General features: G+C 44.8%; 1 protein-coding gene across 1 annotated transcript; it reads left to right on the forward strand.

Annotated features, from left to right (window-relative positions):
* Positions 7234–12682, forward strand: LOC8069872 (phosphoenolpyruvate carboxylase 2-like). Its single transcript, XM_002444159.2, has 10 exons — positions 7234–7761; positions 8674–9065; positions 9155–9239; positions 9464–9686; positions 9767–9870; positions 9961–10048; positions 10159–10313; positions 10410–11408; positions 11661–12047; positions 12190–12682. Exons 1-10 carry the CDS (start codon positions 7597–7599, stop codon positions 12484–12486), a joined length of 2895 nt encoding a protein of 964 aa, XP_002444204.1. The 5' UTR covers positions 7234–7596; the 3' UTR covers positions 12487–12682.

Genomic DNA, 25990 nt, shown 5'->3' on the forward strand with positions numbered 1-25990 from the left:
TTCGGATACGGTATCGGATATTGAATATTCGGACTCGATACAGACAGATCTGAACTTCTCTAAACGAATTCGATTTCGAATACGGTCGGAAAATATCCGTACCATTTTCATCTCTAGAGATAGGTATTGTCATCTAGTGTTGAATTGTTGATTATTATTTTTTTGAACAATGAATACAGATTTTGGAGATGACATAGCAAAGGAAAGATGCTGTATTAGACTCCACCGTCAGTGAGTATGAGGAACAATAGTAGTTCCATTTGCAATCACCTTTCTTTATCGTTTTAGTGATATATAAGAACATCTTTGAGTTTTATAAAACAACTCTCTATTTTGATTTTTCAGCAAAAAAAGTACCCTTTGACAATTTAGTAAAAAAGCTCTTCTCGAGTAAATTAAAAAATAAAGAGTTCAAGATGAGAAAAAAGTGAGTGACAAAGAAACTATTAAAAAAATATTTGAATGGTTAGAAATAGTCGAGTTTCGCAAAATTATTTAGGAAGCTATTATAGAAGATTGTTAGAGAAGGATAAAATTTAGGGTTGTTGTTTCTTCTATTCACTTGCTAGACTTATCTATTAGTCTACCACGTAAGAGCAACTCCAAGAGAGTTGATAAAAATGGATGGCTAAATTCAAGATTTAGCCAACCTCTAAAATAGAAAATCATGTAAAAAAACAAAAATCTCCAACAGTCTTTCTATATGGCAAATCATATGGCTAGCGGGACATGCAAGCTATATTTACCATACGAGAACTTCGGGATAGATGACTTGCTATTTTAGCAAACCAAACACAATACCTGTTGGACTCTCTTTCTCTCCCCAAATAGTGTTGGATATTTAGTCATTTTACACCATGCATTATTCCATAAAAACGATAACCAATATACTAACACAAGTATTATACAAACGACAGCTTCATAATTGCTACTGCTACTACTTCCAGCAAAACATTTTATGCGAAGTAATAGAACTACAGTAACAAAATAAAGCGCATAGAGAGTATTAGCATTATACCCTAGCGTGACACTTCCGGTACCCGCGGAAAGTGAGCCACCAGTCATGTTGACGTCGCTACCGCCTCCTGCGGTGTTGTCATTGGTGGCGTCATTCCCGGCAGCAGGGGTCCTTCTGGTATCGACAGCCATCACAGCAGCAGTTGACGAAGGTGAAGCAGTAGCAGTCACGTTGGGACAACAGGAAGCAGTCGCACCGGAAGGTGCTCCCCAAAAACTTAATTTCCCGCCTACCCCGAGCAGAGTACGCTTGACGGGAGAAGTTCCGGAGGCCTGCTACCAGAGTCCTCTGTACTTGCAGAGGCTCTGGTCGGAGATGCAGCACAGCAGCTCGAGCTCAAGTGAAGGTGACGGCTGGAGAAGGGAGATGGACCCAAAAGGGATGAAACCCTAGTGTGCAGACAGGGGCCTTTATATAGTCGCGCCCCTGTCGGCTCCCACCCGTTACCCTGTCCGAGGGGATGAACCTGGACAAAGTGGTTGGGAGTTGACGGTTGAGCAGCTGGCGGCGGCTAGGGTTTTCTCTCGGTTGGGCTGAGTGGCAAAACCTAGCCTAGCCTAGCCCGGGCCGGCCACGCCACGCCACGCCACGCCACGCCCTGCCCCGGCGCGGCTCGGCTCGGCGGCGGCGGCGGCGCGCGCGTGTGGCTTCCCGGTTCTTCTCCTCAACTTGTCTATTGGAGCATCCCAAGGCTCACTATTTATGTTGATTGCCTTGCTAGTGATTAGTCCATTTGGTACTAATCACTTTTGCACCTAACACTAATTGTGTGCCTTTGAGGTTTTATTGAATTATTAGAATGGGCCTGGCCCAATTACTCTAACAATCCCCACCAAACGTCAAAGGTACACAGTTAATGCCTTTAGTTTTGAGCTTGTTTGATATACCGGTGTTTCGATGGAGACTGTTAAGTTGAACTTCCATCTAGAAAAGGAGCTTACACTCATTCACAACTGATCAATGGACTAAGCCTTGAATTGACAGTTTTGTGTGAAATGAGGTTCACTCAAATTCTTTACCGATACAAGGCTGCCTAGAGCACCTCCTCGGGTGGAGCATATAAGTCAAACTCCGTGCCTTCTCGTGAGTATCTAGAGATCACCCAAATCTCATAGACTGGGACCAGCAGTCTAACTCACATAGGTGTGTTCCTTCTAGGATGTCCTGTAGGTCAACATCCCTGCTCAAATGTGCCACTCGCATCACATTAAGGCATATGCCATCCTTCCTTACAGCTTGGAAAAGAAATGCACATCTCAAAGATTGGGACCTTAGTCAAGGGTCTTTTCCCTCAGTCTACTCATAGCTTGTTTCACCACTCTAATTCATGGGATCTCCGATCACATAGAGCAGGTTACCACTATAGCAAACTTAAGTGGTTCTCAGTCCCATCTCAACCGATGCATTGTCTATCACATTACGTGACAGCCCCTTGGTGAATTGATCTGCCAGATTTTTAGACGTGTGGACATAGTCTAGCGGTATCACTTCGGAGTTTCTCAACTTTCTGACAGACTTTAAGCGCCGCTTTACGTGCCTTGTGGTCTTCAAGTTATCCTTAGAACTGTTCACTTTGATTATCACAGTTTGATTATCACAGTTCATGGAGATGGCGGGCATAGGTTTTTCAACTACCGGCAAATCCATCAGGAGTTCTCGAAGCCATTCGGCTTCAACAGTGGCAGTGTCTAGTGCTGCAAGTTCTGCTTCCATAGTTGACCTCGTGATGATGGTCTGCTTGCAAGACTTCTAGAAAACAGCACCACCCGCAAGGGTAAACACATACCCAGTGGTGGCTTTTAACTCATCAGCATCAGATATCCAATTTGCATCACTGAAACCCTCCAGTACCTTTGGGTACCCGGTATAGTGTATGCCATAGCTTGCGGTTGCCTTTAGATACCGCATTACTCTCTCAAGAGCACGCCAATGATCATCTCCCGGGTTTGATACAAACTGGCTCAGCTTGCTCACAGCGTACGAGATGTCAGGTCTTGTTGCACTAGCTAGGTACATTAGTGAGCCAATTATTTGGGAGTACCTCAATTGGTCTCTCATGATCCTTTTGTTCTTTCTCAGGATTAGACTTGGATCATAGGGAGTGGACACGGGTTTACAGTCACTGTAGCCAAAGCGACTTAGAATCTTTTCAACATAGTGGGACTGCATAAGAGTAACCACACCATTTTCTCCCTTTTGTAGCTTGATGTTTAAAATCACATCAGCCACTCCCAAGTCTTTCATGTCAAAGTTCTTGGACAGAAAGTTTTTAACTTCCTCAATCACATTGAGGTTCGTGCCAAATATTAGGATGTCATCCACATATAGGCACAGGATTACTCCTTCTCCTCCACCAAAACGGTAGTAGACACATTTGTCGGCCTCATTGACAACAAAGCCTGCTGACGTCATGGTCTTATCAAACTTTTCGTGCCATTGTTTAGGAGCTTGTTTTAGGCCATACAAAGACTTCAATAATTTACACACCTTGCCCCTTTGACCTTCTACTACGAACCCATCAGGCTGATCCATGTAGATCTCCTCTTCTAACTCTCCATTTAGGAAAGCAGTCTTCACGTCCATCTGATGAACGAGAAGATCATGAGAGGCTGCCAAGGCAAGTAGTACTCGAATTGTAGTCAAACGGGCCATAGGTGAGTAGGTGTTAAAGAAATCCTCGCCTTCCTTTTGGGTGTAACCCTTGGCCACAAGCCTAGCCTTGTACTTTTCTATTGTTCCATCAGGCCTAAGCTTTTTCTTGAACACCCACTTACATCCTATAGGTTTGCAACCATTCGGACGATCAACCACTTCCCAAGTACCATTGGACATAATTGAATCCATCTCACTCCGTATCGCTTCCTTCCAATAGTCAGCGTCAGGAGAGGAAAATGCTTCTTTAATAGTTGTTGGAGTGTCGTCCACGAGATATATGGCAAAGTCATCACCAAAGGATTTTGCAATCCTCGGTCTCTTACTCTTTCGAGCGACTCCGTCATTTTCCTCCTCAGGACTTTCAGTAGTGAGTTGTTCAGTGTACTCCACTGGCACAAAAGTATCAGGAGCATCAGGAGCTCCCTCACTAGATGTGCTTGGTACATTTCCTCTCATAGGAAATTCATTCTCGAAGAATGTTGCATCTCTGGATTCAAATATTCCGCCGACCCTCATGTCGGGGACTCTAGATTTCACAACTAAAAATCTATAGCCTACGCTGTTTATTGCGTATCCGAGAAAGACACAATCTATAGTCTTTGGTCCGAGTTTGCGCTTCTTGTTGAATGGCACATTCACTTTGGCCAAGCAACCCCAAGTTCGCAGGTATGAGAGAGTTAGTCTCTTCTTTTTCCATTCCTCGAATGGTGTTTTCTCTTTACTCTTTGTAGGAACTCTATTCAGGACATGACTTGCAGTCAATATAGCCTCACCCCACCATTCCTTGGAAAGTCCCGCAGTGTCTAACATGGCGTTGACCAAGTCAGTTAGCGTGCGATTCTTTCTTTCGGCAATCCGTTGGATTGGGGGGAGAAAGGAGGCGTCCTCTCATGAATAATCTCATGTTCCTCGCAGAATGAATCGAATTCCTTTGAAAAGTATTCACCCCCGCGATCGGACCGCAACCGTTTGATTTTCTTTTCAAGTTGATTTTCAACTTCGGCTTATAGATTTTGAAGTAGTACAATGCTTCATCTTTTGTTTTTAAGAGGTACACATAGCAAAATCTAGTACTATCATTGATGAGTGTCATGAAATATTTCTTGCCCCCTTTGGTCAACACGCCATTCATTTCGCATAAGTCAGAATGAATGAGGTCTAGTGGTGCCGTGTTCCTCGCCTCTTTTACAACTTTGTGAGGTTTGCGAGGTTGCTTTGCTTGCACACAAGCATGGCACTTAGAACCTTGGACCCAATCGAATTTAGGAATTAAACTCATTTTAGCTAAGCGCGTCATACATCCAATATTAATATGGCAAAGTCGAAAATGCCAAATATTACAATCATCATCATGTCTCACATGGTTCACGATATTACAAGAATCCATCAAAGAAAAGCGGAACAAGCCTCCGCTCTCATAGCCCTTACCAACAAATGTTCCATATCTCGATACAACACACTTATTGGACTCAAAAGAAAGTTTGAAACCATCCCTACACATTAGGGACCCGCTGACGAGATTCTTCTTTATGGAAGGGACATGCTGCACGTTCTTCAGCTGCACGGTCTTCCCCGAAGTAAACTTCAGATTGACCGTACCAACACCATGAACAGCCGCATGCGTTCCGTTTCCCATCAGCAAGGAGGCACCTCGTCCTTCCTGGTACAAAGAGAATAGAGAGCGGTCAGCGCATACATGTATATTAGCCCCTGTTTCAACCCACCAATCGGGAGAGTGACAAACTGAAAGAGTTGTTGGTATATAATTACCATACCCAGATCCTCCAGCCTCGCTAACAACTATGTTGGCTGTCTTCTTTTGCTGCTTATCCTTGCGGTCCGGGCACTCTTTTGCCCAGTGATCAGTGCTACCGCACACAAAGCAGCAGCCACCTTTCTTCTCTTTGTTTGCCTTCTTCTTGAAAGCTTGAGGTTGTGGCCTCACGTTGGGATTCTTGTTCTTCTTGTTTTTCCTGTTGCGGAAGGCCTGAGGGTCCCTCCTCTGCACCAAATTGGCACTAGTGCCTCCCTCGGTCTGCACTTTCTTGCCACGTGTGTCCTTTGTCCTCGCATTCTCCTCAACACTGAGAGAAGCAACTAGATCAGTCACACTGAACTCTTGCCTCCTGTGCTTGAGAGAGGTAGCAAAGTCCCTCCAAGTAGGTGGCAACTTAGCGATAATACCGTCGGCCACAAACTTGTCGCGAAGCGCACACTTGTTGTTCTCAAGCTTCTTGGCTAGCATCTGTATCTCATGAGCTTGTTTTACCACTGAACGGTCATCGACCATCTTGTAGTCATAGAACTGCTCCATGAGGTACAGCTCACTGCCAGCGTCAGGAACTCCGAACTTGGCATGCAGTGCATCCCACATGTCCTTGCCCGTAGGCATGTCCATGTACAGTGGTACCATACCCTCATCTATCATGCTAATGAGCGACAGCTTGAGCAGGTTATCCGCCTCACAGAACTTGCTCTCTTCCTTAGGAGAAAGAGGCAGTTCCGTGCGCCTTCCCCTGACAGCATGCTCACAGCGCATAGCGGTAAGCCATAACGTGCAACAGGATCGCCATCTCTTATAGTTGGATCCACCATCCTTTAAAGGTGGTGGCCTTATGGATGCAGCAAAGCCAGCAGATGAAAATGACCTATTAAGTTTTTGGATTGTTGGATATTTAGTCATTTTACACCATGCATTATTCCATAAAAACGATAACCAATATACTAACACAAGTATTATACAAGCGACAGCTTAATAATTGCACTGCTACTACTTCCAGCAAAACATTTTATGCGAAGTAATAGAACTACAGTAACAAAATAAAGCGCATAGAGAGTATTAGCATTATACCCTAGCGTGGCACTTTCGGTACTCGCGGAAAGTGAGCCACCAGTCATGTTGACGTCGCTACCGCCTCCTGCGGTGTTGTCGTTGGTGGCGTCATTCCCGGCAGCAGAGGTACTTCTGGTACCGACAGCCATCACAGCAGCAGGCTGGAGAAGGGAGATGGACCCAAAAGGGATGAAACCCTAGTGTGCAGACAGAGGCCTTTATATAGTCGCGCCCCTGTCGGCACCCACCCGTTACCCTGTCCGGGGATGAACCTGGACAAAGTGGTTGGGAGTTGGCGGTTGAGCAGCTGGCGGCGGCTAGGGTTTCCCCTTAGGGCCGTTGGACTGCGGCGGCTAGGTCCAGCCCACGCCCCGTCGCGACGCGCGCGCGGGGGCGGGCGGCTCGGCGGCGGTGGCGCGCGCGTGTGGCTTCCCGGTTCTTCTCCTCAACTTGTCTATTGGAGCATCCCAAGGTTCACTATTTAAGTTGATTGCCTTGCTAGTGATTAGTCCATTTGGTACTAATCACTTTTGCACCTAACACTAATTGTGTACCTTTGAGATTTTATTGAATTATTAGAATGGGTCTGGCCCAGTTACTCTAACAAATAGATACATAACATGGATAGTTCTCTTGGAATTGCTCTAAACTATATTAAATTAAACTCCTAAAGATGCTCTAATCACCGAAATGCAATGATTTTCGTCTATAAATACTCCTCCAAATGTAGCTTCGGTAGTCAGCTTCCACCAATGGTCCACTAAGGCCCACTACTCCTTTCCAACAATCTCGCTGCGCTGCTCCCTTGCTCGGTTCTCCCCTTCCCACCCCCCACGATCCGATCCCTTTCATCAGTCACATTGCATCCATCCCCACCGATCTCCAGCATTAGATCCGTCGACTGTTATTTCTTCTTTCATCAGAAAGTCAAATAATACTTGCAGCAAGATGAATATAATAAAATAAAAAAGAATAAAGAGAATCTTGAATCGCAGCTCTGCTCTGTATTCTTTCTTGGTTCGAACCTGCGTTTTTAGTGAAGTTTGTGTGTTGAATCGAGCGACTGGTGGTTTCTGGGGGGCTGTGTGGGATGGCCGGGAAGTTGGAGAAGATGGCGTCGATCGACGCGCAGCTGCGGATGCTGGCGCCGGCGAAGCTGTCGGAGGACGACAAGCTGGTGGAGTACGACGCCCTCCTCCTCGACCGCTTCCTCGACATCCTCCAGGACCTCCACGGCGAGGATCTCCGTGAGCTGGTAACATGAAATGCCTCCTCTATCCTTTCCTTCTATCCTGGATCCGCCTTATATGGTCAGTTGATATTCCGGATCAGGCTATTTGCATTGTTTTATGCGCCATCTTGTTATTTTCTAAACTGGACGCTTTGGGCAATATGGGCCAAGCTTGATAGACTGGATTAGTAATTTGAGCTGGAAGTTGGAGCTTACTTAGAGAACAACAGGGCTTTGGATGATTTCTCTGATTCCTCTCCTGGATGTTAATCTTTACAAGTAACTTTCTTTTTCCAGAATACTATGTTATTCTTAGTGCTTGGAGCATCTAATGAGGGCACTAAATGGAGTTGGGATGTTGACTTTACTTCCTGATACAGCTTTTTTTAGAGAATAGGTCTCCCCAGCTAAAGCGCAAACGTGCAGGTACTTAAGACATATTCTAGGCGCGCCTGCCACTTCCTGATATAAATTACTCTTGGAGTATTGTCTTGCAGGATTGTGTTCATTGGATTTGACTGTTTGATTGTGCAAATCAAATTTTAGTTTATTTTTTTTGGTAACTGGAATGATAAACAAAATTTTGACTTGCTTAAACAGGCCTTACACTGTTCTCCTGCATATCAAGGGGAGAGAAAAAAATTGTAAAACACCTCGGTTTCCCCCACGTAGAGAAAGGGAATAACTATGGTAGCCAATTGTCCAGGACTGATAACTGATATGGAGTTGATTTGAATTAACTCTTGGCCTCTTGCTGAGCTACTATTTTCAGAAAAAGAATTGATTGGGTTGGCTGCAACCCATGTGTATGCATAGGAAAAGGACAATTCTCATGTGCCTTGTTGTGATTAGTCAGATAGTCGGACCTTAATCAGTTAATCTGTTTGTTGTTTTTACCATGGTATGTTAATATGACTGTTTCACCCTGCACTGTAGGTACAAGAGTGCTATGAGATAGCTGCTGAGTATGAAAGGAAGCATGACTCAGAAAAGCTTGATGAACTTGGCAACATGTTGACCAGCTTGGATCCTGGTGATTCGATTGTAACTGCGAAAGCATTCTCACATATGCTTAACTTGGCCAACTTGGCTGAGGAAGTCCAGATTGCTTATCGGAGGAGAATCAAGCTCAAGAAGGGGGACTTTGCTGATGAGAACTCAGCACTGACTGAATCTGATATTGAGGAAACTTTTAAGCGGCTTGTAGTTGACCTTAAGAAGTCACCAGCTGAAGTTTTTGATGCTCTGAAGAGTCAGACTGTTGACCTGGTTTTGACTGCACATCCAACACAGTCAGTAAGGAGATCACTGCTACAGAAGCACTCACGGTGAGTCAGCAAAACGATGCCTTGAAATCTAACACAAATACAGAAATACTTCTGCTCTCTAACTAGCATGACTGAAAATATAAATCTAGGATAAGGAATTGTTTAGTTCAACTGTGCTCTAAGGACATCACACCAGATGACAAACAGGAGCTTGATGAGGCTCTCCAGAGGGAGGTAACACATTGAATCTATACCATGAGCATTAGACTTTCGTTTTCTCTAAGGCAGCTCATTGCCTACGTGATAAATTTCTTCAGCTCTGATTTGTGCAAACCGCGAAGCATTTGCTGATCTTATCAGCATATACAGCGTTAATGTTGTCATTTATTCTGTTCTTGTACACCACCAAAGTTGGTACATTAATAATCCAAGTATTAACTTAAATTCATTATTTTCAGATCCAGGCAGCCTTCAGAACTGATGAGATCAGAAGAACACAGCCTACTCCACAAGATGAAATGCGGGCTGGTATGAGTTACTTCCATGAAACAATATGGAAAGGTGTTCCAAAGTTTTTACGCCGCGTGGATACTGCCTTGAAGAACATTGGAATTGATGAGCGTGTGCCGTATAATGCCCCTCTCATTCAGTTCTCTTCTTGGATGGGAGGAGATCGTGATGGTAAACAAGAGTCAGCTTAATAATGTTTCTGCAATCTCATTAATATGTTATTTGCATCCTAATTCCTTTAACCAATTTAGGAAATCCAAGAGTGACACCAGAGGTTACAAGGGATGTCTGTTTGCTTGCCAGAATGATGGCTGCAAATTTGTATTGCTCACAGATTGAGAATCTCATGTTCGAGGTACAAATGACTGATTACTTCATTTTCTTTGTTATACTTATATGAACTAATTGGCACTATGAAGTGACAAAATTTGTGCAATTTTTTCAGTTGTCTATGTGGCGATGCAATGATGAGCTTCGGGCACAAGCAGATGAGTTACATCGCTCATCAAAGAAAGATGCAAAGCACTATATAGGTACCTTGGATTAGCAAATAACACTGTTTGGCATTTGGATTTTTTTCAGAATATCAGATGGTAGATGGCTACTTGGCTGTTCCTATTAACCATTGTTTCTTCTGTAACAGAGTTCTGGAAAAAGGTTCCTCCGAGTGAGCCATATCGGGTTATACTTGGCGATTTGAGAGACAAGCTTTACAATACACGTGAGCGGGCACGCCAGTTGTTATCCAGTGGATATTCTGACATTCCCGAAGAATCTACTGTCACAAACGTTGAGCAGGTCAACTATTGATCAAAGAATCTTTGAACTGCACCAGTTGAATAGTGATTTTTTTCTTTGGATTGATCATTGATCTGAAAAGCTGTTCTCTTGCAGTTCTTAGAGCCTTTGGAGCTATGCTACAGGTCTCTCTGTGCTTGTGGTGACCGTGTAATTGCTGATGGAAGCCTTCTTGATTTCTTGCGCCAAGTTTCTACCTTTGGACTGTGCCTTGTGAGGCTTGACATAAGGCAGGAATCTGATAGGCACACTGATGTCCTTGATGCTATTACCACCTACTTAGGAATAGGTTCATACCGTGAGTGGTCTGAGGAACGCCGTCAGGAGTGGCTCTTGTCTGAACTCAATGGGAAGCGTCCATTGTTTGGTCCAGACCTTCCCACTACTGATGAGATTGCTGATGTCCTAGACACATTCCGTGTGATAGCTGAACTTCCTGCGGACAACTTTGGAGCATACATTATTTCTATGGCAACAGCTCCATCTGATGTTCTTGCTGTTGAGCTTCTCCAGCGTGAATGTCATGTGAAGACACCACTTAGAGTTGTCCCACTATTTGAGAAGTTGGCTGATCTTGAAGGTGCCCCAGCTGCACTGGCCAGACTCTTCTCAGTGGATTGGTATAGAGAAAGGATTAATGGCAAACAGGAGGTCATGATTGGCTACTCAGACTCAGGTAAGGATGCTGGTCGCCTCTCAGCAGCTTGGCAGCTGTACAAGGCTCAGGAGGAGCTTATCAAAGTCGCTAAGAAATTTGGGGTGAAATTGACGATGTTCCATGGGCGAGGTGGTACTGTTGGAAGAGGTGGAGGCCCCACTCATCTTGCCATTTTGTCTCAGCCACCGGATACAATCCATGGATCCCTCAGGGTCACTGTTCAGGGGGAAGTCATTGAACAGTCCTTTGGTGAGGAGCACCTGTGTTTCAGGACACTGCAGCGTTTCACGGCTGCTACTCTTGAGCATGGCATGCATCCACCAATTTCCCCAAAACCTGAATGGCGTGCTCTGCTTGATGAGATGGCTGTAGTGGCAACAAAGGAATATCGGTCCATTGTCTTCCAAGAACCACGCTTTGTGGAGTATTTCCGCCTTGTGAGTACTTCATTTCATCTTCATCAGATTGTTAAATGTAGATTTTTATGTTCTGATGATTTAGTGTGCAAATGTTCGCATGGAGGATTTTCATGTTACTACTATCTATTATATTATATTTTCTCCAACCTTAAATACATGAAGGTTAAACATACAATACACTCAAGGCACTGAGCAAAAAAGAGTGGATTTTTTTGGTGGACGCTACCTTTAGCATAAAGTTAATTTTCTTTATAATGATAATGTTAACAGGCAACACCTGAAATGGAGTATGGAAGGATGAACATAGGGAGCAGACCATCCAAGAGAAAACCAAGTGGTGGGATTGAGTCTCTACGTGCCATTCCATGGATCTTTGCATGGACACAGACACGCTTCCACCTCCCTGTCTGGCTGGGTTTTGGGGCTGCCTTTAAGCACATCCTGGAAAAGGACATTAGGAACCTCCACATGCTTCAGGAGATGTACAATGAGTGGCCATTCTTCAGGGTGACAATTGATCTAGTTGAGATGGTGTTCGCCAAGGGTGACCCAGGCATCGCTGCCTTGTACGATAAACTCCTTGTTTCTTCAGAGCTCTGGCCTCTTGGGGAGAAGCTGAGGGCAAATTATGAAGAGACCAAACGTCTTCTCCTTCAGGTTAGTGTGCCAACTAAAAAAACACTGTATCCATGTCCAATTCATAAGACTGAATCCTTGTCCAATTAACAGAACAACAGGGTACAGTTATAAGAATCCTGTACTGTCGTAAACTGATACGGCTGGCTACTTAAAATTTCAGGTTGCTGGACACAAGGATCTTCTTGAAGGGGATTTATACCTGAAGCAGCGTCTCCGCCTCCGTGATGCGTACATCACCACACTGAATGTCTGCCAAGCCTACACGATGAAGCGCATCCGTGACCCAGATTACCATGTCACACTGCGGCCCCACCTGTCCAAGGAAATCATGGACTGGAACAAGCCTGCTGCAGAGCTCGTCAAGCTGAACCCGACCAGTGAGTATGCTCCGGGGCTGGAGGACACCCTCATCCTGACCATGAAGGGCATTGCTGCTGGGATGCAGAACACTGGTTAGCCAAGATATGACCTACCGGAGTGGACACCATTTGACTTTAAGTGTGCCTTGAATCTGATCATTTGCTCTCGGCCCAATATTTTTGCCGATGTAGCTGCTTCTTTGACTTTCCCCATTGGCAATAAATGAATTATGTACCAGAACAGCAATATGGAACTCATTAATAAATCAAAGTGAAGTTTATATAGTTGGTGAATTTTTTTACCGTGCTCATTATAAAATTTGTTTACCTGTTGCACAATACTACCTTCGTCTTATAAAATATAAGGGGTCAAAATTTTCCTTTTTTTTTTCTTATGCAGGTGAGCTGTGCATCTTTATATTACTAGCAAACATGGTTGCAATAGGTTATATAACCTGTTGCATGGTACTTGTGCAGTCGTGCAAATAAAAATGAGGTAGCTATTTTTGTTGACCTTAATTGGACTACCATATATCAATAGATTCCAATGCAATAAATGTAGTGCAATAAAGTATTGATCATGTGTGGAAAATTAAGAGATTTGTTTATTTTGAAAAGATAATTATCTGTTGGCAACTGCTCCGGTACTCTTTTTTTTTTTCAAAATTTGCACGAATCTCAAAGCACCAAATTAAAGAAATTAATTATTTTAATAACTTGCATTTGGGTCCCGCCTGGGCTCAGCCTGTCCAAGCACAGAACCTGTGTCCAGCCCATCCGCGTTGCTCGTTACGGCGTCAGCAGAAAAAAAAGGAGTCTCGCTACTTCTCCCGACCTTCCGTGGATCCCATTTCGAGGCCGCGCCGCCGAATCAGAAGAAGAGCCATGCCACCGGCCGGGGGAGGCGCCGGCCCTCACCCCGCCGCGGCACCAGCGGCAGGAGGCGGCCGGCCGTGACTTGTTGCGACAGCGGCGCTGGAGGAGGACCGCCGCGCCCCGTCGCGACCCAATTTTTTTACAATTTGATCCTTTTTTTAAGAAAGTTCACATTTACACCCGTGGATGACTTAAATCCAGATTTGGACCCAGGGGGTCGACGTCGTGAAGCATGGCGTCGAGGTTACACGTCTCGACGCCATGGATCACGGCGTCAAGCTTCCTGGCCGAGCCCAGCGTGGCAACTGTGTGGCTGTCTACGTGGCCAAAAAAAACACTCGACGCCGTGGACCATGGCGTCGAGCTCGGCGCCACAGATCACGGCGTCGACCTCTGTAATCCAAAATGTCCCAGCCCTCTGTCTGCCGCTCACGCTGCTCCTCCCTGCTCCCTACTCGCCGACGCCTCCTCCTCCCTGCTCGCCGCGCTGCTTCTCTCTGCTCCCTGCTCGCCAGGCGAGTCGCTGCCGCTCGCGCCGCGCGTGCCCCGGGCCCACGCGCTGCTCCCTCAATCGGACCCGCGGCTGCTCCTCCAGGCGAGCCGCGCAGCCCGCCCCCGGTCTTGTGGCCGGCCGTGGTGGTGGGCAGCGCCTCCTCCACCGCCCCCGGTCTCGTGGCCGGGCCGAGCCACGCCTCCTCCACCGACGCCCTCCACCGCGCCTCCTCCACCGACGGCTGTGGTGAGCCTCCCTCTTCTCTTCCGGTGGCAATTTCGTATATTGGATAATTCATATAATTAGTTTTTATTAGTGATGTAATTTAGTTAGATATTACATGTAATATAGCGTAGTTATTTAACTTATTTATATAGTTTGGTGACAATGTAGTCCCAATCTAGTTAGTAAATTTAGTTATATAGTAAGATACATAATTAGTTAAATAGATACATAGTTAGTTAGATTCATATTTAGGTAGATATATAGATAGTTTGATTCTTATTTACAGACATAGGTAGTATTTTAGAAAGGTAATAATAATATAGTTGTACTTGTATTACTTATATCCCTAGGAACTTTTGTGTTGTGCATACCAATTAGATGGACAACGTAGTAACCCTATACCATGGAGGAAGTGTGGAGGAAGATCAGTTTGGGAATGTTTGTTTTGTTGGAATGCAAAGGATTCCTTTGATGTTTGATGATCGACCTTTGTTTTCTGAGTTGATGGGTAGTGCTCGTGACGAGCTTAAATGCAATTCAATTGAAGATGACACATTGATTGAGGGGGTACTTCATCATGGCCGGTCAGGGATCATTTTTAGGCGGTCGGTCCCAATTGTATCTGAGGTTCAATGGGACAAATATGTCAAAACTGTCATGAAGAGTGAGTTTCAATGTTTGGATTTGGTTGTGCGCAAGTTGTCCAAGGAACCATCCCATATTGTGTATTCTCCTCCTAATTGCCAACCACCCCTTGGTGGGTTCTCGCCAGAACCGAACAATCCGGCACCCTCTGCTCCCCCATTACCCGATTGTGATGTGGGAGTGGAAGATGTGGTTGTCGTGCCTGATGCTCAAACCGGCCCCAATGAGGTTGGAATATGTTGACACCATTTTTGGACACGTATCTTTGGATACGCACCTGGAGTTAATGAAGTGTAGATCGGCAGATGGGGCAATGGTGACTAGTCTACAGGGGAGTTGCCGATGAAGATTGGTGCCGATGGGGAAACAACTAAATATGACTAAGTCCAGAAGTGGTGATGTGTTCGTGCCGATGACCAGTGCCGGTGTTTGCCGATGGCTGTAACAGGCAGTCTGCCGATGACTCTGAAGAAAAGCGCGGAGGTTGCCGATTGACTCGTGGCAGTGTACCGATTGGTTACGGAGGATAGTTTAATGTTTTCCTTAGTTACTAGGATTCGTTTTGTATACGGATTTCGTTTAATTTGGAATTCGAGTTCTAGTCGTGTCTAGTTGTAGTTCTTTTGAGCAGGGTATAAATATAGACCCCGTGGCAATGTAATGAGACATCTATCAATCAATCAAACACAAGTTTTTACACATATTCTAGCATCTACTTTTTCGGCGACTTCGTCATATTTTCCTTTTTCTACAAGTTCTTAGGAATTCGTCGAGTCAAACTTGGCGTGTTCTCGAGTTCCGCGTGAGCACCTCTTGGCCGTGACATCCGGGCGCATCACTGTTGTCGGGACCAAAGTGTTCAAGTTACCACCTTTGTCGATTGTAAGGTCAAATCGGCTGGCACGCCTTAACGTTTGAATCGGGTATTAGCCCTTTGTGTTTGCAGATTAGCTTTTGCATCAACTCATCTGTTGGCACGCCTAGTGGGACAGAGATTCAAGATCAAGATCAACATGTCGAACACCGATTTCGACTTGGAGAACGTTATCCCTGTGACGGAAGCCAATCTCAGAGATGAGCATAAGCAGGCTATGACAAAAGCCATGGAGGACTACAAGCAGCTATGCTTGAAATCCTTCAGTATCAACCGGAGTGGCGAGGTGATCCAGAAGGAAGCATTGCCGATGCCTCGGCAAGTTACTTTTGAGGCCAATCCTGGTAAACTTCAAGACATGGTTGACAGTGCTATTAACCGTGCCTTGATCAATCAATCTGGTGTACTGTCCAACATGGTTTTCAATGCTGTGGCTAGAACTTTCAAAGAAGGACAAGTACCACCATCTTATGTGGGTTCTGTCTATCATCAGCCAGGGTCGTCAGTAGTCACGGCTCCATCGGCTACTACGGCCGTTGCGGGTGCAGAAGTTAATTCCCCTCCAAGCACATTAGGGATGACTAATGCGCAATCTACATCGATGACGACCAATCCATCAACATCAGATGGGAAAATCAAGCTTGCCACAGATCTATTGGCATCGGCGATGTCAGGGACTGTTCTTCCCAACTGGTGGGGCTATGGTATGCCCCCAGAATTGATGGCAAAAGGTCCTGGAACATCTCAAGTGGCTGACATGACAGGCAAGGCTCCTATGGCATCGGCACCTCCAAGCTCACCGATGACTCAGAATCCCCAGTATTCTACAACTACTACTGCAAGACCTTACACTGGGAATTCTCAAGCACCGACGTTCCAGATGCCTAATGCATCAGCAGATCCAATGCCGACGCAGCAAAGGTTTAAGACACAGCCAGGGTATGTCAACTCAATGATGATGCCCAATTACCAGTCATCGGCAGGACCTCCACCGATGAATGTTAACAGTGGATGGACAGGGCAGTTTGTTTTTCCACAGATGCCTTAGAATCATTAGGCTGCAGGATTTCAACAAGGACCAGTCCAACCAGGGTTTCAGAATCAAGGGTTGATCAACCAGCCAATGAATCTTGGTCAGCAGCTTGGTGGTCAGCAGGCAATGATTAATCCAATGTTCCATGGAGATTGTGCACCTCAGAGACACGTGGAAGCTTATCAGCAGGTGCCAGATCCACAACCACCTCATCGGCAAGATGCCGATGCTTATTGGGCCGATAAGATAGCTGAAGTGATGAGAGACCAATTTGGGATAAAACCCAAAGTCAACACTTACTCTTATCGGACACCGTATCCTCCTGCGTATGATTTAATTCCACTTCCAAATCGGTACAAGGTACCAGATTTCACTAAGTTTTCTGGGCAGGATGATACATCTACTATGGAGCATGTTAATAGGTTCATCATCTAGTGTGGAGAAGCTGCCAATAGAGATGAGTTAAGGGTTCGCTTATTCTCATCATCTTTGTCTAGATCGGCCTTTACTTGGTTTATTTCATTACCTCCTAATTCAGTAATCACTTGGGCCGATCTAGAGAAACAATTTCATAAATACTTCTTTTCTGGAGTTCATGAGAAGAAGATCACCAATTTAGTCAGGCTGAAGCAATGCAATGATGAATCGGTTGAAAGCTTTGTGCAGAGGTTGCGAGAGGTTAAGAATAAGTGCTATAGTCTGGTTCTGGACGATCGGCAGCTAGCCGATTTAGCTTTCCAGGGATTGCTGCCACATATCAGAGACAAGTATGCCTCTCAAGAGTTCGAGAGTCTAAGTCATTTGGTGTAGAGGATTTCTGACCAAGATATTAAACCTTTTGAACCCAAAAGAGCATGGAATAAAAAGGTGTCATTTGTCGATGAGGCAGCAAGTTCAGACTCTGATGAAGAACCAGTCATCGGCTTGGCAGAGTGAGTGAAAAATAAGAAGCCGATGTCTTGCCCTTTTGGGCATAAAGAGCTAGAGAAATTTGCATTTGACATTACCAAAGCCGATAGGATATTTGACTTTCTACTTCAGGAGGGGCAAATCAAGTTGTCACCCAATCATGTGATTCCATCGGCTGAAGAATTAAAAAAGATGAAATATTGCAAGTGGCACAATGCAACATCTCACAGCACAAATGAGTGCAAAGTTTTCAGGCAACAGCTGCAATCGGCTATAGAATCTGGGAGAATAAAGTTTGATAATTCTAAAGCTCAGAAGCCAATGAAGATCGATCAACATCCTTTCCCAACAAATATGTTGGATGTTAAGGGAAAAACCAAGGTCTTAACGTCAGAGGCAGCTGAAAGAAGCGCTTCGTTGGATCCTCAACATCATATTACTACCGTTGACGCTAAAGGCAAGGGTCTGATTCAGGAAGGAACCAGCTCATGAAGACCTCCCCGATCTTGTATTGTGATAACTCATAGAAGGCATCGGGAGACCTGGCAACAACGTGAGGATCGGTATCGGCGCCAACAGGAGGATCGTCGCTGAGAAGAAGAGCAACGCCGTCAAGAGTGGAATCGGCATAAAGATCACTGGAACTACCCATTCTTTATCCATTGCTGGGAGCAAAACATTAAACTGCCCACTGTTAGAGATTGCCCTGAGTGCAATGGTTATGATCAGTATGATAGACCTAATCGGCAGTATCAGAACGATGATCGACGATTTAATGGGCCGATTAGGGGGAGAGCTTCAGTTCATGATCGGCTGGGGGGCAGGCTTAGTGTGCATGATAGGCTTGGTGATCATGTCGGATATTTTCCTAGAAATCAAGAGGAGCTTGAAGAAATGGCGGATGCACGAGTTCCCGATCAGTTCATATTTTGCAGGGATGCTAATACTTATCGAGTGGAGTCAAGGCAAAATCGCTACCCATCGGTGAGGCAGCCTCAACTTCCTCTGTGGTGCCCAGAGGGGCTGACTAGGACACAGAAAAGAAGGCTGCAGCGTGAAAGACGAGAAGAGCTGAGCAAAGGAGAGAATTCTGCTAAGTCTGAAGATCGGCAACAGCCGGATCCCAAGGGGAAAGGACCATCGGCAGATGTTAATATGGTGTTTATGTTGCCGATGGAGTTCCTTGCGCCATCCAGTGATGACGAGGAGGTGGATTTTTCCAACCAAATAGCTCAGTTGGCTCTGGATCCAATGACGACTATCTTTGAAAAGCCTGCCGACAATGAAAGACAACATCTTAAAGCTCTGTTGGTCAAAGGTAGGGTTGATGGGTAGCCGATGACCAAGATACTTGTTGATGGTGGGGCTGCTATCAATATTATGCCGTATGCAGTCTATCAGAAGCTTAGGAAAGGAGATCAAGACTTGACCAAGACTGATATGATGCTGAAGGACTTTGAAGGGAATGTGTCTCTGGTCAAGGGAGAAAATGTGTTGAGTTGACCATCGGCAGCAAAACCTTGCCGACGACTTTCTTCGTTATCAGTGGAAAGGGTGCTTATAATCTTCTATTGGGAAGAGATTGGATCCATGCCAATGGTTGCATCTCGTCTACGATGCACCAATGTTTGATTCAGTGGGTAGGTGACAAGATTGAGATTGTCCTAGGAGATTCTTCATACGTCATTGCATCGGAAGAGGCAGATACTTATGAGAGGACCAGGTGCATCTCAGGAGAAATTTGGGAGAAGGATTTCCTCAAGGTTGCCGATTACGAAATTCCACCGATCCAAGCAGTCGGTTCTGATGAGGAGTTTTAATGGATAGGTTCGTCGATGATGGAAAATTAGGCCAGGGGTTTACATCGGCCGATGATTTAGTAGAGGTAGACATAGGTAATGGTGATAGGCCAACGCCTACTTTTATTAGTGCTAAGTTAAATTCTGAGTGTAAGCAACAGTTAACCGATTTGTTAAAGGAATATAAAGATTGCTTTGCTTGGAATTATACTGAGATGCCTGGTTTGGACCGATCTATTGTTGAACATCGGTTGCCTATCAAATCTGGATTTCGGCCACATCAGCAGCCAGCCCGTCGATGTAATCCTAATATTCTTCCTGATATTAAGGCTGAAATAACCAAACTTATTGAAGCTAAATTTATTCGGCAGTGTCGGTATGCCGAGTGGATTTCCAATGTCGTTCCTGTTTACAAGAAAAATGGGAAGCTTCGAGTTTGCATTGATTTTAGGAATCTTAACAAGGCTACGCTGATGGATGGTTACCCAATGCCAGTTGCCGATTTGCTAGTCAATGCTATGGCTGGACATCGGATCATAAGCTTCATGGATGGTAATGCAGGATATAATCAGATATTCATGGCAGAAGAAGATATTCCAAAGACCGCATTTAGATGTCCTGGTCATGTTGGGCTGTTTGAATGGATAGTCAAGACCTTTGGCTTGAAAAATGCTGGTGCTACTTATCAGAGGGCTATGAATTTTATCTTTCATGAGTTCATCGGCAAGCTGGTGGAAATTTACATTGATGATGTGGTGGTTAAGTCTGGGGATTTCACAAAGCATCTTGCCGATCTACGAAAGGTGTTGGAATGCACAAGGAAACATGGGTTAAAGATGAATCCTAACAAGTGTGCATTTGGTGTATCGGCAGGGCAATTTCTTGGTTTCATGGTACATCAAAGAGGAATTGAAATTAGCAAGAGATCGATTGATGCCATCAACAAGATAGTTGCTCCTACCAATAAAACTGAACTCCAGTCTTTGATCGGCAAGGTAAATTTTATCAGACGGTTTATATCTAATTTGTCTGGTAAAATTCGTGCTTTTAGTCCTTTACTTAAATTGAAAGCCGATCAAGAGTTTGTATGGGGAAAAGAGCAACAATTAGCCTTGGATGAAATCAAGAATTACTTAACAAATCCTCCAGTCCTAATTCCACCTCAGCAAGGAAAGCCTTTCAGATTATATTTGTCTACCGATGGGATGGTCATCGGTTCGGCTTTGATCCAGGAATTTGAAGGGAAGAAACGTGTGATTTATTATTTAAGTAGAAGGCTAATTGATGCTGAGACCAGATATTCAACAATTGAAAAGTTATGTTTATGCCTATATTTTTCATGTATCAAGTTAAGGCACTATTTGTTATCGGCTGAATGCACTGTTATATGCAAAGATGATGTAGTCCGATACATGTTATCTATGCCGATTATGAGTGGTAGAATCGGTAAATGGATTTTGGCACTGTCAGAATTTGATCTACGTTACGAATCGGCTAAGGCAGTTAAAGGACAGATTATGGCCAATTTTGTGACTCAACATTGTGGTATGACGAGTACTTTGGAAATTGTTCCTTGGACGCTCTTCTTTGATGGATCCACGTGTGACCGGGGGGCAGGAATCGGTATAGTATTAGTTTCTCCTTAGGGAAAGAAGTATGAGTTTTCTTTGTCAATTGTTGCTACGTCAACCAATAATCAAGCTGAATATCAAGCTTTGATCAAAGGGTTGGAATTATTAAAAGAGTTTCATGCTGATGCTGTTGAAATCTTCGGCGATTTTATGCTTGTTATAAATCAGCTGGCTGGGATTTATGAATGCCGAAGCGAAGTCTTGATAACCTATTATGAACGGAGTATGCAGCTATTAAAGGAATTCAAGGATTTCCGATTAGAGCATGTTCCTCGATTGCATAATGAGGAGGCTAATCGGTTAGCTCAGCATGCCTCGGGATATCAACCCATATTTAACACGTTATCGGCAATCAGTGCCGATGATTGGAGAAAGGAAATAATTGATTATTTAAAGGATCCATCTAAAAAGATTGAGAGGCGTGTCAGGTTTCGAGCTACTAAGTACGTACTCATTGGGGATGAGCTTTATTATCGAACAATAGATGGAGTTCTTCTCAAATGCTTAAGTGATGATGAGGCTAAAAGTTTGATGGGAGAAATCCATGAGGGAGTATGTGGAGCACATCAATCAACTTTTAAGATGAAATGGATGATTAGGAGAAACGGGTATTATTGGCCAACCATACTCGAAGATTGCTTTAGATATTTCAAAGGATGTCAAGGATGTCAAAAGTTTGGCAATATTCAGAGGGCACCCGCATCGGCTATGAATCCTATTATTAAACCTTGGCCGTTCTGAGGATGGGCTATTGATTTGATCGGCCAGATTTACCCACCATCAAGTAAAGGGCATAAGTTCATCTTAGTTGCCACTGATTATTTCACTAAGTGGGTTGAGGCTATTCCTTTGAAGAAAGTAACATCGGCCAATATGATTGATTTTGTGAAAGAGCATATTATTTACCGATTTGGTATTCCTCAAACAATTACTACCGATCAGGGTACCATGTTTACATCAGGAGAGTTTGATGAATTTGCAATTGGTATGGGGATTAAAGTGTTGAACTCTTCCCCTTATTATGCTCAAGCCAACGAGCAGGCTGAGGCGTCTAACAAAGGAATTATTAAACTCGTCAAACGAAAGATTGAAGAAAATCCTAGAAGGTGGCATACATTGTTAAGTGAGGCTTTATGGTCATATCGGATGGCATGTCATGGGTCGACTAAAGTTTCACCTTATCAATTAGTATATGGACACGATGCAGTGCTACCATGGGAAATTAAGACTAGATCTAGGCGACTATCTTTTCAAGACCAGTTGGCTGCCGATGACTATGCTGCTTTGATGAAAGATGAGTTAGACGATTTAGCAGGGCATCGGCTGAGGGCTTTGATAAGGATAGAAGAAAATAAAAAGAGAGTTGCTAGATGGTATGATAAAAAGGTAAATGCTAAGGAGTTTGCCGATGGGGATTTGGTGTGGAAACTAGCATTACCGATTGGGACTAAAAGTTCAAAGTTTGGTAAAGGTCTCCTAATTGGGAAGGTCCTTATCGGATAAATCGGTCTGCTCCTGGTAATGCTTATATTTTGGAAACTCTCGAAGGAGTTGAATTTCCCAGAGCATTGAATGGAAAATATTTAAAGAAGTATTACCTAAGCATATGGGTCGATGCATGACAGTTTAAGTGCCGATAACACTCCTATCGGCTGGATTAAAATGTATCTGGGACTGAGTATGATGTTTTAAAAGGATGTCGATAACAGTCCTATCGGCTAGACCAAAATAATCAGAAATTTCTGAAGGCAGAACAAAACACGCCACCGATGAAGAGCTTATGCATTCAGTAGAGTTTGGATATCCGATATGGCGCGCAGACGAATTTGATCGGCTTCTTCTATTTCTTTGATGTCTTCATCGGCAGAGCCCTCCACTGGCTTCAACTTCTTCTTCATCTGCAGTGCTTTGCGGGCTTGGATGTTTCGTTCTTGCTGGAGGATCTTGATCATTTCGGGCAGCTGACTTTCCTCTTGCTGAGCTTGAGAGAGGGCCTCTTCTACTTGTTTGAGCTCTGCCAGTAGGGCTTCCCTTTTTGCCGATAGATCGGATATCTTCTGCCTTAGTGTCTCCCCTAAGGATTGTAGGATGCCGATGCTCTTGTGCTTCTCATCGGCAAGCCATTTTACTTGCATTACTTCCTCTGAGAGTTGGGCATGGGTAGCTCTATCGGCAAGGCGTTGGGTGGCCTTTTGGTACTGAAGCTGACGGCTCTCCAAGTGTGCAGCCTGGAAGAGGATTTCTTCGGCATCGGCGGGAATTTGACCTCTGAGAGCTTTGAACAAAACTTTGGCTGGGTCAAAATCATCAACTAATTGAGCAGTGTCCTGATGAAGCAGGGCCAACAGATCTTCCAGCTTTGCTCTGATTTCTGCCGATGAAAGCCCCACTGCTTGGGAAGAACTTGCTTCCTCGCCTTCGTCATCAGAAATTTCGATGGCAAAGGAAAACAAGCTGTCCGGAGAGTCTTGTTCCTAGAGAAGAAATAAGATAAGTTATTTGATGATCAAGTATTAGTAATATGAAACATAGAGATCAAATGATTTACTTGTTTCAGAGCTATCTCTCGCCTCTGGCTAGTTGAGGCCGATGGTACCACAGGTTGATCGCCTGGAGCTGCCGATGGGACAATGTCAGCTGAAAAATTAACAGGAATAATTATAAGTTGGAAATATAAATCCGTCAGCAATGATTTCATAGACAGTACTTTACCTTGAGAGGGTGCAGCGCTTATCTGAATTGAGGAGACTACCGATGCTATGATAGAACCCACTGGATCGGTAGTTGCTCATGTACATCGGCTGATATCTCTTCTGGCTGAGGTGCTTCTTGCGGCTGAGGTGGAGATGGTGTTTGTTGTGTCTGAGCTTCTGCTGAGGAAGGGGACGATTCCACATGAATCGGTGACCCTGAAGGAGGAGGAAGAGGCGCTGCTGTCTTCTGGCGTTTTGCTTGTGACTTGGTGCTTTTGGGGCTCTTTCTCTTGACCTTGCTAGACTGGGGGGCATCGGCACTCGCCTTAGTACCTCTGGTCTTTGCCGATCTGCTAGTTTGCTGAGGCAACAACGAAAGTTTCATAAGTACAAATGTAACAAAGTATTGATGAAATTTTGGTTGAAACAATGAAAGTTACCGATGAAGTCCCCATTGCAGCTGATGTATCCTGGAAAGGCTGTGTAAGTATAGAATGGAATCGGTATAAATTGAAGAAGTCAAGAATTTACCTTGAAAGCTTGTGCCAAAGCAGCAACAGCGACCGATGGAGATGTCTTAGCTCGTTTAGTGGTGACCTTCTTGAAGCGCACGTTTCGGTGCATTAAAGCCGCCAAGCTTGGTGCATTGTTGCCGATCAGAGAGATCGGACCCGATGGGAGGAGTTCGATCGGCTTTCCGCTCCCGCTGACTGTTGGTGGTGTATCGTCAACCTGCTTAAAAGGGAGGAAGTAAGTTACTGATAAAATAAGAGTAATAAAAGGATTGAGGCATCGGTTGCAGACTTATAGTGTTCTCGAGGACTTTGTACTTGGAGTCGATCATACCGCGGTATGTAAGGGCCGATCTGCAGAATAGGTGCTCTTTCCACTCCGCCCACCACTGCTTGTACATCTGAGTGATAAAAAGGGCAAGGACCCTAGCCGATAGATCGATGTCTGATGTATCGGCATTCGGTTGAAGCTGAGCTACTCTGATCCACTCAAGACCGCTGGTTATGGTGTCTCTTGGTTTCACCACATCAGCATAGCAGAGCGCAATCGGTAGCTGTCCGAAAGCTAATTGACGAGCCAGTGCTGATGGGTTATAGAACTCATAAGTGAGGTTGGAGGTTTTCCCACTACTGAAGAAATTCACCGGTATAGCTCTCGTGGTGATAATTGCCATCATTAGGTCATGGTCCTTATTGAGAGCATTATCAAAAGGGTGGAAAGTGAGTGGGAATCTAGTTTCTATGTCCTCATAGGGCATCCATGCCGGTTGATCTTTGGTCAGGCCCTCATAGAGAGTCTGGAAGAATCGGCTGACCTGGTCTTCATTACCACCGGTGCCAGGTAAGACTATGGCGGCTTCACCATAGTTCAAGGGGGGGGGGGCGAGTTGCCGATTCTTCCTCATCCAGTTCATGATCCTCGGTTATATCTCTTGGAAAGCGCTGAGCAAAAAGGTCGAATCCAAGGCACTTGTGCATATGGACGCGGAGCCACATATTGATGAACCACCAAGGTCCCCCTAAGTTGCCGATGGGTTGGCCTAGCAGGAGTTTCTGAGCTACTTGGTGGAGAAGGTGATAGACAGAGCCAAGCAAATATCGGCCAAGAGGAAATCGGCCGCCATCAGCCAGTCTTTCTGCTGCCGATAGATAGACAGAGGTTGGTCCTACCGATCGGCCACAGAAGACAAACTTATCTAGCCACATGTTCAGAAAGATAGCATGTTCTCTCTGTCCGACTGGCCCTATTTTTTGGTACTTCTAGATGTACCCCGACCAACCGCCTATGTTGCGGGTTTCTACTTTGCGCTCAGGTTTACGGTCATAAAGGTGGTTATCGTCGGCAGATGATATGTCCAGACCAGTAAGCATCAGCACATCGGTTAAAGTGGGAGATGCAGGACCATGGCCGAATACAAAAGCATTGAGGGTATCAGACCAAAAATATGAAGCAACCATCAACAGGGATTCATTCCTCTCCATATCGGCAATGGATAACCTAATGCACTGGTCCAATTTCCGTTCACCCCATTGGACTTCGTTTGAGTTGCCGATTCTAAGAAACCAATCCTTCCATCCCTTGGTAGGGCTAGGCCAGGAACGGAAAGTGTCTTTCCACAGATCTAGGGAGAAGTTCTCGGCTCTATAGGGGATCCTATTTGTTTTTGCATTTATCAGATCGGTGGGATCTGGGTTTCCCAAAGGACCAAGGCAGTGGAAGTGAGGTTGATCGGTAGGAATCATGATCTTATCGGCTAACTCCTAAAGGGTTTTTAAGGATGAAGGAACAGAAAAGAAACAAAAAGAAAAAAAGTACTCAGTAAAAAGATTTGCAGATAAACAGGAGTACAACAAAAGTATAGAAAGATGGAGGATGGTAGGTTTACCTCAGGGACGATGAAGTTGATGGCCA

Source organism: Sorghum bicolor, chromosome 7 (assembly GCF_000003195.3).
Source record: "Sorghum bicolor cultivar BTx623 chromosome 7, Sorghum_bicolor_NCBIv3, whole genome shotgun sequence".
Classification (NCBI taxonomy): domain Eukaryota; kingdom Viridiplantae; phylum Streptophyta; class Magnoliopsida; order Poales; family Poaceae; genus Sorghum; species Sorghum bicolor.

Excerpts from the sequence above, each read along its gene's own strand:
- LOC8069872 (XM_002444159.2), top strand. The coding sequence starts at position 7,597 with ATGGCCGGGAAGTTGGAGAAGATGGCGTCGATCGACGCGCAGCTGCGG. Across the intron at positions 7,762-8,673 it reads GCGAGGATCTCCGTGAGCTG|GTACAAGAGTGCTATGAGAT; the intron begins GTAACATGAAAT and ends CCTGCACTGTAG. Across the intron at positions 9,066-9,154 it reads CTGCTACAGAAGCACTCACG|GATAAGGAATTGTTTAGTTC; the intron begins GTGAGTCAGCAA and ends ATATAAATCTAG.